Below are 16,182 nucleotides of genomic sequence, written 5' to 3'. Positions count from 1 at the left end.
AATGAGAGAGAGATAGATAGTGTGAGACTGTGTGTGTGTGAGCAAAATTATGCAGAGGTAAAGCGGCTGTAGACTTAGCATATTGGAGTGAGTGAGGAGTGAGTGAGGAACCAGCAGTAGACCAGAAACCGAGGAGTGGAGTGTACAGGCTGGAGGGTGTTTTGGAGTGGGGTTTACGACAAGATCAAGAAGGGATTCAATGTCCACCCTCACCAGCCAGACAGCAGTGAGCTAACATTGCTCGCTGAGGACAGAACTCCCAACTTCAGCAGCGCTCATCCTGGACTGCCAACCGAAAGTCCCCAATGTGGTTTGAATCCGCGACCTTCAGCCTGTGATGCCCTGACTGCATTCAGTAGCGTAGACAAAACTCAGCAGCACAGTTGCCAGGTTAACTGGCAGCACCAGTTGTGTTGTGTCTCAACAAACCCACCCACTGCCACAACTTCCTGGTTGACTTTCGAACAGTCTGCGATGCAAACCAGTCCATCCTCCTCTCCCGCTTGCCCCTCGTGTCCTCCCAACCACCAGCGGTGGCTCTGCTTTCAGCCACTATGCCCCCAAACTTGGTACTCTCTCCCTCTATCCCTCCAACTTTCCCCTTCCTTCTTCATTTTCAGATCACGCCTGGAAACGTTCCTCTTATACCTTGCCTACAGTGCACCTCCCCCCTCCCCCCGGTGTCAGGCTCCTCCACTGTTAAGCGCTCTGAGACACTACCCTGTGTGAAGGGTACTCTGTAAATACAAGTTGTTGTAGTACTGATTTTGGTGATGCTCAGGATCTCTGTGCTCCTATACACACACGTCCCTCCCTCCCTCCCTCCCTTCCTCCCTCACACACTCCCTCACACACTCCCTCACACACTCCCTCTTTTGCTTACTCCCTCCCTCGCTTACACCCTCACTAACTAACCTGCTCCAGTATGTCAAGCCGGGTGCGTAGCTCCTGTACCTCATTACTGCCTCCTCCATCCAACTCCTTTCCACCTGAAAAGAAATAAATATGGCAGTAGCAAATTCAGAGAGACATTAAAATAATAATCCTCATATTGTTGATATAATAAAATAAAAATAACAAACCCTTGTATTTGATGTAGCGCCTTATCTAATCTTTGAGACGTCTCAAAATGCTTCACAGGGTAATAATAATAATGCTTGCATTTGATACAGCACCTTATCAGGACTTTGAGACGTCTCAAAGCGCTTCACAGGATACACAGTGAATTTTGTGGGCGAAACACGGCAGCCAATTGCGCACAGTAGCGTCCCACAAACAGTCATGGATTGAAGTGACCAATTGTTTTTTTGATGGAAATTTTGAAGGAATAATCTAACAGAATGACCGGGCTCAAAGGGGTTGAATGGTCGACTCCTGTTCCGAGGTTCCTGTGAACATTTATTCCTTTTGTCACAGCGGCAAAGCTCCTTTTAAATCTTTGGCTTCTCCAGTCAGGGATTTCTTCCTCCATCGAGTCCAACCAAGCCATACACACTAATAATAAAAGCGCCCCCTGGATCCACTTGCCCCATTTTGTCTCCATTCCCTCTTGGATTCCCGTTGCTGGTTGGGGTGGGCCACGGTGCATTATCACTCCCGGTACGTGGATCGATAGTCACAGCGCGGGCCAGGAGTCATAACGCATCATCACCCACATTTCCTTTCCCGTTCAGGAAGCTGGCACCTCGGCAGACTTTGCCTTTAAGTGTACGTTCCCTTTAACAACAACAACAACAACAATTTACAACAACACATAGCGCCTTTCACGTTGGGAGGGGGTAATAATTCCTTAAAAAAAAATTTGGTCACTACTGTTTGTGTGACGCTGCTGTGCGTAATTGGCTGCCATGTTTCACCCACAAAATACACAATCACTTCACTTTACAGTACATTCTGTGAAGCGCTTTGAGACGTCTCAAAGATGTGATAAGGCACTATATCAAATGCAAGGATTATTATGATGATGGTGATGGTGATGATGATGATGGGCCAGTTTGATCTTTATAACAGTGACTGATTCAGAGATTCTCTCGCTTCTGGATCAGAAGGTTGTGGATTCACGGTTGTGGCGGGAAAGCTGATCTTACAGTCCAGGCTGACACTCCATGAGATTTACACTCAAGTCCTGTTTCCCTGATCTGGTGGAGGTTAATGGTGGTGAATATTTGAAAGGCGAAGGGAGTTGCTGTGTGTGTGTCCACACCGACAATCCTCAAGATAACGTCAGTCATTGACTTTGTAATAAAGATTCTTGCATTTGATAGAATAACAACAACAACTTACATTGGTGTAGCATCTTTCACGTCGGGAGGACGTTTCAAAGCGCTTCACCGAATATATTGTAAAGTGGATTGACTGTGTATTTTGTGGTTGAAATGCGGCAGCCAATTGCGCCCAGCAGCGTCCCACAACCACCCATGGATTGAGTGACCACTTTTTTTGAGGGGGAGAGAGGGATTATTACCCCTGGAAAGTCATCTGCCAATCGACTAACAACCGGGTTCCTACTTACTGCTGGGTAAACAGAGGCGTGCGTCTGAAGTAAGAAAACTTGCCCAAGGTTTCATCCTCCTCTCCCGGGAATCAAACATGGGTTCTCTCGCTTGCGAAGTGAGCGCTCTAACCACTGAGCTACGGGGCTGCGTGGTTTGTGGGACATTGCTGCATTGCGTTCACTTACAAACGCACAGTCACTATGCTAAACAATGATTGCTGAGAGCCTCAGAGTGTTAAAGAGGAATAAGAAGTACTTTCTGCTTTACCTGGCGGAGCTGCAGGAGTGGCCGGGGCCGGCGGGCGGGAGGTCTCTGACCGCACACAGTCTCGTCCGTCAGCCCCCAGTGTGTAGCCCGGGAGACAATCACACTTGTAGCTGCCGAGTGTGTTCGCACAGCGCTGGGCGCACAACCGGATGGGAGCCCGGCACTCATCAACATCTGGAGCAGGGGTGAGCAGAGGGGTGAGGGGGCAACACAGCAACAACGAGAGGAGAGAGCGCGGGAGGGGGGAAAGTAAGACAAAGCAACAACAACAACAACAAGATTCCATTTATAAAGCGCCTTTCACGTCAGGAGGACGTCCCAAAGCAGTCACACATCAACCCAGACACCCAGCAACCTGGTTGAATTGCTATCCCCCGACACTCTACACATCACCCAATCCCTGTTACCATCACCCAATCTCTGTTATCATCACCCAATCCCTGTTACCTATCGTGCAGTATTTCCCGCCCCAGCCCGGGCGACAAACACACGTGTTGGGCTTTGAGCAGGTGCCGCCATTTTGACACAGCTTCGAGCAGACGGCTGGAAAGAGAAGAGTGGAGTCTGAGCTTTGAACAACAACAACAACAAATGACATTTACACGGCACCTTTCACGTCGGGAGGACGTCCCAAAATGCTGGACAGTCTGGGATTCCTCTCCCCATTCCCCCCTCCCCATTCCCTCCTCCCTCCCCCTTTCCCCCTTAAAACTTCCCCTCCCACCCATCCCTGCCACCCAACCCTCTCCCTTCCCCCGCTCCTTCCTTCTCCCACCTCCCTCTCACCCCTCCCATCCACGCCCCTCCCATCCGCGCCCCTCTCCCTCTCTGCCCCCTCCCTTCCCGCCCCGAGGTTTTGCTCACCGAGGTCACAGGTGGTGGAGTGGGGGAGTCGCTTTCTCCAGCCGGGACAGCAATGGTAAACTGTCTGCAAAACTTCCTTCTGCACCTGGCGGAAGGAAACCTTGTAGATGGTCCTGAGAACACAGGGAAATATCAGAGATACAGCAACAACAACAATGACATCAACACCACCACCAACACCAACTCCACCAATACCAACACCACCAATACCAACACCACCACCAACATCAAAACCAACACCACCACCACCAACAACACCACCACCACCAACACCAACAACACCACTACCACCACTACCACCACCAACAACACCACTACCACCACTACCACCACCAACACCACCACCATCACCAACATCAAAACCAACACCAACAATACCAACAACACCAACACCACAACACCAACAACACACCACCAACAACACCAACAACACCACTACCACCACCACCAACACCACCACCAACACCAACGATATTAACACCAACACCACCAACACCACTACCATTACCACCACCACCACTACCACCACCACCAATACCACCACCACCAAAACCAACACCCAACAACACCAAACACCAATAACAACACTGACAACAACATGACCAACACCGACACCAGCAACACCAACACAAACACGAATAACACCACCAACACCAATAACGACACCAACAACCTAACAACAACATTCACATCAGCAACAACATCAAACAACAACAACATCAAATTACACTTGTGCATCGCCCTTCACATTGGAAAGACATTCCAGAGCGCTGGACATTAAGATTTTTTTGAATCCAAGTTGGGAGTTGGGGTTAAGAGGGATGGAGGGCAGGGGAGGTGGGGGTGGAAGTGTGGTCAAAAGCACAGTTGAAGAAACGGTACTTGAAGGAGGCAAGAGGGGGTGAGGCGGGGGGATTGCGGGAAACAGTTCTAGAGTTTGGGGGCAGAGATGCTGAATGCCTGACCACAAATAATGTGGGGGACCTGAAGCAGGCCGGTGTCTGCAGAGCGGAGGGAGCGGACAGGCTGATATGGTGTTCGGAGGTCAGAGAGGCCCTAACCAGCCACAACACATCGATGGAGCAGCAACTACAACAACAACAACATTCCATTTATAGAGCGCCTTTCACGTCGGGAGGATGTCCCAAGGCGCTGTACAGTTGGGTCGGGTGGCAGGGATGGGTGGGAGGGGAAGTTTTAAGGGGGAAAGGGGGAGTGTGGAGGAAATGGTAGCACCTGCTCAAAGCCCAACACGTGTGTTTGTCGCCCGGGTGGTCAGGGTGAGGGGAGGGAAGGGAGGGAGCGAGGAGGGGGTAGAGAGTCGAGAGGGGAGCTGAAGGCACGGTCAAAGAGAAAGGTCTTGAGACCGGCCTTGAAGGAGGAAAGGGAGGAGGCGGCGAAGGCACTGGGCGATAGAGTTCCAGAGCCTCGGGGCTGAGATGTTGAAGGCCCGGCCACCGATGGTAGGGCGGTTGGGGCGGGGGATGTGGAGCAGACCGGAGCCAGAGGAACGGAGGGTACGGGCAGGTAGGTAGGGGGATAGTAGCAGAGAGGTAGGAGGGAGCGAGGCCGTGAATGGCCTTGTAGGTGAGGATGAGAATCTTGAATTCGATCCTCTGGGGGATGGGGAGCCAGTGGAGGTGAGCGAGGGTGGGAGTGATGTGGTCGTGAAGCCTGGTGTGGGACATACACGAGCTGCAGAGTTCTGAATGACCTGCAGCTTGTGGAGGGAGGTGCCGGGAAGGCCGGCGAGCAGACACAAACAAATACAAACAGGTGGACATATCAGTGCATACAGAGGTATACAACAACAACATCCCAGAGCACTTGACAGTGTTGACGCCAGAGGAGGAGGTGACTGTAGGCACAGTCGAAGAGGAAGGCCTTCAAGCGCAACCTGAAAATGGGTCGGGACCCAAGCAGGGGGGAAATGGTCAGGGTGAGGGGAGGGAAGGGAGGGAGAGAAGAGGGGGTAGAGAGTCGAGAGAGGAGCTGAAGGCTCGGTCGAAGAGAAAGGTCTTGAGACCGGCCTTGAATGAGGAAAGGGAGGAAGCGGCGAAGGCACTGGGGGATAGAGTTCCAGAGCTCAGCCGCCAATGGTGGAACGGGAGGCACGGGGGATATGCAGGAGGCCGGAGCCAGTCGAGCGGAGGCAGTGGGCTGTGGGTTAGGGGTAAGCAGGTCGAAGAGGTAGGGAGATGCCAGGGCATGAAGAGGTTTGAATTAGGTGTGAGGATCTTGAAATTAACCCGTTCGGTGAATATACATGCAGAACACACGCAGGTGGACACATGTGTAAGCACCGAGATGAATGCAATGACATGATTGCACACACCCAGACACATGCACATCTCACCCACAAAATATACAGTGAATTCACTTTACAGTTTATTCTGTTAAGACTTTGGGATGTTTTGAAGATGTGATAAGACGCTATAGCAAATACAAGGATTATTATTATAATTATTATTTCAGTGCGATGATGTGCTATAAGAATGTGAGTTGCTTCTCTCTCTCTCTCTCACCTGTAGGTGCTGCATATGCGTTGCCCCTCACACAGGGTGATGTAGGGTGTGTACATGGGATGGATGAAGGATTCATTGTAAGCCAATGGCACTTGGAGCTGCTCCTTCCAGCAAACCCTACGGCTGAAAACAGTCACAGAGCAACGGGTTACTCTTTCTGGAGAACACATGGAATTAATACATTGCACAAAAATTGTGGAGTCCTGTAGCTCAGTAGCTGGAGCACCCGCCTCGCAAGAGAGAGGACCAGCCAAGAGTTATCAGACTTCACCACTGTGAAGTACTCCAGGACTCTACCTCGTGTTTTGTTATTGTTGTTGATCTGGGATCGATTCCCGGGCAGGGCGATAAGTTAGGTAAGTTTCCTTACTCCACACACACACGCCTCTGTTTACTTAGCAGTAAGTAGCTTGTTAGTCATTTGGTGGATCGCTTTTCCAGGGATAATAATCCCTCCAAAAATAAAATTTCAAAAAAATAACAACGTGGTCCACGACTCAATCCACGATTGTTTGTGGGACGTTGCTGTGCGCGACTGGCTGCTGCGTTTTGCCCACAGAATACACAGTCTCTACACTTTACAGTATATTCTGTGAAGCGCTTTGAGATGTCTCGAAGACGTGATAAGGCGCTATTTCAAATGCAAGAATTATTATTAGTAAAAAGGAAAAGTCAATTCTAAGTGGCTCAAAGAGACATCAATTACATTCAAGGCGATTGTCTCTGTTCAGCAACAAGTGACTGGAATACAAATTCATTTAGGAGGAAAGATAGAGGAGAATTTTTCTACAACTGGATGGATGGGGTTGGCAGGGGGGCAGAGAGTAAGTTTGCAATGCTTCATATCAGGCATTAAACCAAGCCCCTTTCTGTCTATTCAGGTGGATGTTGAAGTAGAAAAAAGAAGAGGGTTTCTCCTGGACTCCTGGCCACCGATCCACCAGACAGTCAGCTACTCACTTCATGGCTGTTTATCCATCTACAGACGCACATCCACTGCACCTCACAAGAGCTCTGTGCAGCACTTTGAGACATTTCAACATATAACGCTATATCAATGGCGAGGATTAGTATTGAAACAACCTGCCAATATTTGACAGGAATTTTTTGTGAAGCACTTTGAAATGTGTTGGTGTTATTGGCACTGTATTGAATGCAAGAATTATTAAGCATGAAATCCTGTTGAGTATTGATAAGAGCCCTCGCCTTGCATGCGAGAGGACCTGGGTTTGATTCCCGGCAGGGAGAAACAATAGGCAAGTTACCTTACTCCACACGCGCCTCTGTTTACTTAGCAGTAAGTAGAAACCCAGTTGTTAGTTGATTAGCGGATCGCTTTTCTGGGGTTAATAATCCCTTCAACAATTATTTTTAAAAAAATAATAATAATTTGGTCACTCAATCTACAAATGTTTGTGGAACACAGCCGTGTTTCGGCCACAAAATGTGAAGCATTTTGAGATGCATCAAAGATGTGATAAGACACTATCAAATGCAAGGATTATTACTATTATTATTTAGAATGTGAGTTGAATGGCCTTCCTCTGCATCTGAATCCTTCTATAATCCTGAGCCATTGGAAAGGTTAAACCATTTCACGGCTCCTGTATTCATTACTCACCCTCTCCGTGTTGTCTGCCCGCTCACTCCCAGGCTGACCCCCAGACACAGCCCCAGCACCACCCAGAGCATCCCTGACATGGCACGGGCTCAGAGCTCAGCGTTTATCCCAGGAAGACGTCTCGGGCTGGGTCAGTCTACCTGTATGTGTCTGCACGCCCAGTCAACGTCCGTCACCTCCCCGCAGAGCTCTGCCTGCAATGATTGAAAAAGAGATAGTAATAATAATCCTTGCATTCCATACAGCGCCTTATCACACCTTCGAAACATCTCAAAGCGCTTCACAGAATATACTGTGAAGTGAATTGACTGTATATTTTGTGGGCGAAACGCGGCAGTTGATTGTGCACAGCAGCGTCCCACAAACAGTCATGGATCGAGTGACCAATTTATTATTTTTTATTATTATTATTTTTATTACCCCCAGAAATGAGATCCACCAATCGACTAACAACTGGGTTCCTACTTACTGCAGGGTAAACAGGTGTGTGGAGTAAGGAAACTTGTCCAATGTTTTGCTCTGGCTGAGAATCGAACCCAGGTCTCTCGCTTGTGAGGTGAGCGCTCTAACCACTGAGCTACAGGACTCTACAGTCCTGTAGAGTCCACTATCTCACTGTAGCCATGAGGTGTCCTGGCTGAAATGAGCAGCTCATCAGTGAGTAGCCCCCACCTCCTGAAAACCAGCCCAGATCATGTCCAACATCAGAGGAACATAGGAAATGCTGGACAATAAAAGACCAAGGTCCATCCATTTTGCCTTGCACCATCCTGGCAGTCACTTGCACATGTTATGTCCTAATTTACTCAAATATTGTATCCTAAAATACTATTTCCTAAAAATTTTTGCATTTGAAAGAACCAATACTTGCTGCTTCCACTGTCTCCTTGTGGGGGGCCCGTTCTATACGTTTACGACTCATTCACTGAAATATTGTTACTGCAGATTTGCTTCGAATGTAGCCTTGCTTCAATCGCGGTCGTGTGCTCTGGTTCTTCTGTTCTGGATACTAGGAAACAGCTTGCCCCTTTAGACCAGAGAATGTTGTCATCCATCAGCTCGTGTGAAAGCAGTATCAGCCTTATTGACCAAGGTTGCTGCCTTCAGTTTAAGGCGGTCTGCGCTTACCTGTGATTTACACCTTGTGTTGTGCGACCACACAATGTTCAGTGTGTCAGGTGTATCCCAGGCACAAAGCCCCATTCAGAAAGTGTAACCGAGTGGCAGTGCCTTGGACTAAGCACCTGCTTTTAAGTGACAGCTTTATGAGAGTTTTGCACACCTGCTATCGCCGTGACCTCCCTTCCTCAACCCTCCATAGGTCAACTTAATCCAGCAAACCTCTCCCTGTGACCTGCTCATTCCCACACCGTTCTGACATTGAAGGACCAGATTTCACGTTTGTACAGGGATTTACCTCCTCGAATCCTCTCAAAGCATTGCACGAGCACTTACTGTCAAATGTAGTGACTGCTTTTTATTAGGCAAACACGGCAGACGTTATGCACACATCAAGTCCTGTAGCTCAGTGGTTAGAGCGCTTACCTCGCAAGTGAGAAGACCTGCGTTCGATTCCTAGTCAGAGCAAAATGTTGGGCGAGTTTCCTTACTCCGCACACCTCTTTACCTAGCAGTGCGCAGATCGCTTTCCGGGAGTAATAATTCCTTCAAAAAAATTATTTGCGGGACGCTGCTGTGCACAATTGGTTGCTGCGTTTCACCCACAAAATATAGTCAATTCACTTGCCAGCATATTCTGTGAAGCGCTTTGAAATGTTTTGAAGACGTGATAATACTAATAATAATCCTTGCATTTGATATTGCGCTTTATCATGTCTTCGAGACATATCAAAGCGGATATCCAGTCTCACAGGAAAACTGTCAAGTGTAGGGGCTGTGTGTTTTGTGGGCAAAACGTTTTGATAAGGCGCTATATCAAATGCAAGGATTATTATTATTACTATCTTTAACGTCTGCCCAGACAGACAAACAGGACTCTGCCTCGCTTCTGAGCCAGGAGGTGTGGGTTTATGCCCCATGTCAGGATTTGGAATCACACAGTCCAAGTGAATGCTCCAATGCAGTCCTGGGGGATTGCTGCATTACCAGAGGTGCCATCCTTTGGATGAGACATTAAAAAAAATGATATCCCCTCTGCCTGTTCAGGTGGATGTTAAGAGAAGTGTGTTTCTCCTGGTCTCCTGGCTGACAAATCCCCTGAATAAAATTAGTCACTCACTCCATGGCTGTTTGTGGGACACCTCTGCGGACAATTGGCTTCCGTGTTTTGCCTACAAAACACCAGTTAAATCCACTTTATAGTAGGAACCACTTTGAGACATTGTGATGATGTGATAAGGCACGATATCAAATTGCAAGGGTTATTACTGTTACCACGATGCCTGCCCCCAGTGATCAGTCTGTCCGCTAGTTCCCCATTCCACAGAGAATCAAGTACATAACCCTCGTTCGCACCTTCAAAACCCTCCATGGTCTTGCTTCCCCCACTACCTCTCCGACCTCCTAACCCCATATCAGCCTCTCTGCTCCATCCGCTCGGTGGACTTCAGCTCTCCCACACTTCCCATCGCACATTGGGGGTCGGGCATTCAGCATCTCTGCCACCACACTCCTGAACTCTCCCGCAATCCTTCCGCCTCACCCCCTCTCTTGGCTCCTTCAAGTCCCGTCTGAAGAACTTTCTCTTTGATTGTGCCTTTGGATCACAAACACCCCCCCAATCCCCCCCCCGCCCTCCACCCCTCCTGACCACAACTCCCAGCTCGGGTCCCAAACCCCTGATTATCCAGCACCCTGGGATATCTTTCTGATGTGAAGGGCGATGTACAAGTGTAATTTGTTATTGTCGTTGTGGCAGGTCCTGCTGATGAGTCTGGCTTGTTTGTCTGCCATCAAAGGTGCATTGTCTGGGATAGTATTTGGTGCAGGTTGATAAGAGCCCAGGGGATGGGGGAGGGTTAAGATCTGACCCTGGTATCGACTGAACTGAGCCAAAGTCCAGGCCCTTCTCAGCCATCACCGTCTTCAGTGTTTACTCTTCCTCGGGTGCTGTCCTTGAGCTGAGAATTACCTCTTGATAAGGCAGATAGCGTGGCAGCCCGATTTGTTTAAAATTCTGGCCACAGGAAGGAAACTGACAATTTCAAACTATTGTTTCAGGAGTCCTGTAGCTCAGTGGTTAGAGTACTCGCCTCGCAAGCGAGAGACCTGGTTTGATTCCCGGGCAGGGTAAAATGTTGGGCACGTTTCTTTACTCCACACACAAGCCTCTGTTTACCCAGCAGTAAGTAGGAACCCGGTTGTTAGACAACTGGCGGATTGCTTTTCCGGGGCTAATAATTCCTTATATAAAACAAATTGGTCACTCAATCCACGACTGTTTGTAGGACACTGATTAGCTGCCACGTTTCGCCCACAAAATATAGTCAATTATTAATACAGTCAATTCACTTTACAGCATATTCTTTGAAGCGCTTTCAGACATCTCGAAGACATGATAAGGCGCTATATCAAATACAAGAATTATTATTATTATTGACAGGTTTGTTTGGTATTTTTCTTCCACATAAAATAGTCACTGCAATTGCAACGTTGGGACAATTGTGAGTTGTTTCTTCCTGTGTTCCAGGTTTGAAAAGAAACTGAGACAAAAATAAACAGGGAGTAGTGCCTGTTGGATTCTTGGGGCATCAACTGGGAAGAGAGAGGAATGTTAGCGGTGTGTGGGCTGGCTGGCTCAGTGCCCCCCTTCTCTCTCTCTCTCTCTCTCACTTATATTCACATTGAATCGGCACAAAGATTCTTGACCTTTGTGGAATATTTCTCTGGTCCCTTCGGAAAGGATTGTGTGCAATCTGGATATCCAGCTCAGCTTGGCACAATTCCCTGAACTTCACTGGGGAAAAAGACTGAGGACAAAAGACAAAATACTGCGGAGGCTGGAAATCTGAAAAAAAAACACAAGTCACTGGGAACACGCAGCAGGTCAGGCAGCATCTATGGAGAGAGCGAGGCTCCACCGGCTGGCTAACAGCAAGAGGGCAGCGAGGAGGGCGATGGCAGAGTGAGAGGAGAAGAATAATGATAATAATCCTTGCATTTGGTTTAGCGCCTTATCACGTCTTCAAGACGCCTCAAAGCGCTTCACAGAATACACTGTAAAGTGAATTTACTGTGTATTTTGTGGACGAAACGCGGCAGCCAATTGCGCACAGCAGCGTCCAACAAACAGTTGTGGATTGAGTGACCAAATTATAATTTTTTTAAGGGATTATTACCCCCGGAAAAGCAATCCGCCGGTCAACTAACAACCAGGTTCCTACTTATAGTTAAATAAACAGAGGCTAAGGTTTCGCCCTGCCCAGGAATCGAACACATGAAATGAGTGACCAATTTTATTTGGGGAATCATTGTCCAGGACACCGGGAGAGAAAGAGAAATGCCCTTCTCTTTTCGAATAGTGCTGCGGGATTTTTAACGTCCAACTGAACAGACAACGGTACCTTGGTTTAACATTTTATCTGTAGGACAGCTCCTCTGACAATGCAACACATCCCCAGCACTACATTGGAGTGTCCGGTTAGACTGTGTGATGATGATAATAATAATAATAATAATCCTTGCATTTGATATCGCACCTTATCCTGTCTTCGAGACGTCTCAAAGCGCTTCACAGAATATACTGGGCTTGAACCCACAACCTCCTAACTCAGAGGCCAGAACACTACCACTGAACCAGGCTGACAGCGTACAAGGGGTTAAAATTATGGTCTAATCGAAGTTCTCTACACCTAAGTATGAGTGTGTGAGATTGTATGCGAGTGTGTATGACTTTGAGTGTGTGTGGCTATGTTTGTGTGTGAGGTGTGTGTCTTGGTAAGTTTGAGTGAGTGAGTGAGTGAGTGAGTGAGTGAGTGAGTGAGTGAGTGAGTGAGTGAGTGAGTGAGTGAGTGAGTGAGTGAGTCTCTGTGAGTGTGTGGTAAATGTGTTTCAATTTGTGTGAGTTTGAGTGCATGTAAGTTTGATTGTGCATCCGTGTGTGTTTGTGTGTGAGCGAGTTTGTGTGAGTAAATGTGTGTAAGTGTGTAAGTTTGTTTGTGAGGTTGTGTGTGTATGTGTGTATGCGCATGTGTGCGAGTATGTAAATTTCATTGAATCATAGAATTATACAGCACAGAAGGAGGCCATTCGGCCCATCATGCCTGTACTGGCTCTTTGAAAAGAGCTATCCCAATCAATCCCACTCCCCCACGCTCTTCCCATAGCCCTGCAAACTTGTCCTCCCCAAATAATTACCTGCTTCTCTTTTAAAAGTTGTTATTGAACAGGTTTCCACCACCCTTTCACGCAATGCATTCCAGATCCCAACAACTCGCTGTGTAACAACATTTCTACTCACCTCTCCTCTGTTTCTTTTAACCACAATAGCAATTGTTTAGTGTGTGTGTGGATGTGCGAGTTTGTGTATGTGATGTGTGGGTGAGAGTTTGAGTGAGTGTGTGGGTGGGTGAGAGTTTTGAGTGAGTGAATGAGTGTGTGGGTGAGTGAGAGTTTGAGTGAGTGTGTGGGTGGGTGGGTGAGAGTTTGAGTGGGTGGGTGAGAGTTTGAGTGAGTGTGTGGGTGGGTGGGTGAGAGTTTGAGTGGGTGGGTAAGAGTTTGAGTGAGTGTGTGGATGGGTGAGAGTTTGAGTAAGTGGGTGGGTGGGTGAGAGTTTGAGTGAGTGTGTGAGTGGGTGGGTGAGAGTTTGAGTGAGTGCGTGAGTGGGTGAGAGTTTGAGTGAGTGTATGGGTGGGTGAAAGTTTGAGTGAGTGTGTGGGTGGGTGAGAGTTTGAGTGAGTGTGTGGGTGGGTGAGAGTTTGAGTGAGTGTGTGGGTGGGTGGTGAGAGTTTGAGTGAGTGAGTGTGTCGGTGGGTGAGAGTTTGAGTGGGTGAGTGAGTGGGTGGGTTAGAGTTTGAGTGAGTGAGTGAGTGGTGGGTGAGAGTTTGAGTGAGTGTGTGGGTGGGTGAGAGTTTGAGTGAGTGTGTGGGTGGGTGGTGAGAGTTTGAGTGAGTGAGTGTGTCGGTGGGTGAGAGTTTGAGTGGGTGAGTGAGTGGGTGGGTTAGAGTTTGAGCGAGTGAGTGAGTGAGTGAGTGGGTGGGTGAGAGTTTGAGTGAGTGTGTGGGTGGGTGAGAGTTTGAGTGAGTGTGTGGGTGGGTGAGAGTTTGAGTGAGTGTGTGAGTGGGTGAGAGTTTGAGTGAGTGTGTGGGTGGGTGAGAGTTTGAGTGAGTGTGTGGGTGGGTGAGAGTTTGAGTGAGTGTGTGGGTTGGTGGTGAGAGTTTGAGTGAGTGAGTGTGTCGGTGGGTGAGAGTTTGAGTGGGTGAGTGAGTGGGTGGGTTAGAGTTTGAGTGAGTGAGTGAGTGGGTGGGTGAGAGTTTGAGTGAGTGTGTGGGTGGGTGAGAGTTTGAGTGAGTGTGTGGGTGGGTGGTGAGAGTTTGAGTGAGTGTGTGGGTGTGGGTGAGAGTTTGAGTGAGTGTGTGTGTCGGTGGGTGAGAGTTTGAGTGGGTGAGTGAGTGGGTGGGTTAGAGTTTGAGTGAGTGAGTGAGTGAGTGGGTGGGTGAGAGTTTGAGTGAGTGTGTGGGTGGGTGAGAGTTTGAGTGAGTGTGTGGGTGGGTGAGAGTTTGAGTGAGTGTGTGGGTGGGTGAGAGTTTGAGTGAGTGTGTGTGTGGGTGGGTGAGAGTTTGAGTGAGTGTGTGGGTGGGTGAGAGTTTGAGTGAGTGTGTGGGTGGGTGGGTGTGGGTGAGAGTTTGAGTGAGTGTGTGGGTGGGTGAGAGTTTGAGTGAGTGTGTGGGTGGGTGGGTGTGGGTGAGAGTTTGAGTGAGTGAGTGGGTGGGTGTGGGTGAGAGTTTGAGTGGGAGGGAAACAAGTGGATGGACGGTTTGGGATGAGCACAGATTAGCACATCTGGTCTGTGTGACTCAGTAACTACAGCGAATGTAACATCTCCTGTTGGCCAGCAGTTACCTGCTTCTCTGCCAATTCTATTCCGAGTCAATCCAGCAAATACTCCAGAGGCAATTGACGAGCCAAAATTCAACAAGATTTGCTGGTTGACTTCAATTCAGGAATCATTGAACAGCGTTGTGTGATACCCACTCCCGGCCATGCGGTGTCGTGGCAGACAAATAGGGAAACACACAGTCTATACTCACATTCCAGCACAGTGTTGGGGTGAATGCTACATTGTTGGAAGTGCTGTCCTTCAGGTAAAATGTTCATCTGAAGACCCGCTGGGCCTGTTCAGGTGCAGGTAAAGTATCCCACAACAGTATTTATGACAGAAAACGGAGTGTCTCCCTGGCCAACAATCCTGGACTCCTGTAGCTCAGTGGTTAGAGCACTCACTTCGCAAGCGAGACACCTGGGTTTGATTCCCGGGCGAGGCAAAACCTTACACAAGTTTCCTTACTCCACATGTCTCTGTTTACCTAGCAATAAGTAGGTACCTGGTTGTTAGTCGATCATCAGATCGCTTTTCCGGGGGTAATAATTCCTCCAAAAATAAATAAAAATAAAAATTATAAGAATAAATCGGTCACTTCAATCCACGACTGTTTGTGGGACGCTGCTGTGTGCAATTGGCTGCCGCGTTTCACCTGCAAAATACAGTCAATTCACCTTACAGTATATCCTTGAAGTGCTTTGAGACGTCTCGAAGACATGATAAGGTACTGTATCAAATGCAAGGATTATTATTATAAACTGGTCATTCGCTTCACGGTTGTTTGGGGACTTTACTGTGTGCAAGTTGGCTACATGTGCCTACAGATACAAAGTCACCCAACAGTAATTCCACATAAATGGAGAAAGTTTAGTGAGAGTAAAGTAAGAAATGCCCTGAAACTCTGGAAGTCTCTCCCTCAATCCCTCCTCCTTACCCTCTTCTTCCCCATCTTCTGGTCACACCTGAAGACCTTCCTCTTTGACCGCACTTAGGGTTACCTCCTCCCACTAACTGGCCCAGTGTCAGACTGCGCTCTGTGTCACTAACCTGCACGAAGGGCGCTGTATAAGTGCAAGTTGTTGTTGCTTTTGAAAGGTTTCACTATTGTAATAATAATAATAATCCTTGCATTTGATATAGTGCTTTTCACATCTTCTAGACGTCCCAAAGCGCTTCACAGAATATACTGTAAAGTGAATTGACTGTATATTTGTGGGCGGATGCGGCAGCCAATTGCGCACAGCAATGTCCCACAAACAGTCATGAATTGAAAATGACCAATTTATTATTTTTTTTGGAGGGATTATTATTAGGCTCTGTGTGGAGTAAGGAAACTTGCCCAAGGTTTGGCCCTCTGCCTGGAATTGAACTCGGGTTTCTCGCTTGCAAAGCGAGTGCTCTAACCACTGA

At 48.2% G+C, this 16,182-nt stretch overlaps 1 protein-coding gene across 3 annotated transcripts in view; it reads right to left on the bottom strand.

Moving 5' to 3' along the window:
• egfl7 (EGF-like-domain, multiple 7) overlaps positions 1-16,182 on the bottom strand; it is a 38,837-nt gene that overhangs the window by 3,139 nt on the left and 19,516 nt on the right. For all 3 annotated transcript variants that reach the window (XM_042344839.1, XM_042344841.1, XM_042344840.1), the window contains 6 exons: positions 7,773-7,966; positions 6,152-6,274; positions 3,627-3,739; positions 3,210-3,305; positions 2,763-2,936; positions 916-989 (listed from right to left, as the gene is read on the bottom strand). In XM_042344839.1, coding sequence (XP_042200773.1) covers positions 916-989; positions 2,763-2,936; positions 3,210-3,305; positions 3,627-3,739; positions 6,152-6,274; positions 7,773-7,852 — 660 coding nt within the window. In that variant the 5' untranslated portion in view covers positions 7,853-7,966. The remainder of the gene's footprint in view (positions 1-915; positions 990-2,762; positions 2,937-3,209; positions 3,306-3,626; positions 3,740-6,151; positions 6,275-7,772; positions 7,967-16,182) is intronic.

This window comes from Callorhinchus milii, unplaced genomic scaffold (assembly GCF_018977255.1).
Source record: "Callorhinchus milii isolate IMCB2004 unplaced genomic scaffold, IMCB_Cmil_1.0 Scaffold30, whole genome shotgun sequence".
Taxonomy (NCBI): Eukaryota; Metazoa; Chordata; class Chondrichthyes; order Chimaeriformes; family Callorhinchidae; genus Callorhinchus; species Callorhinchus milii.
This window is presented reverse-complemented; position numbering and strand designations above follow the sequence as displayed.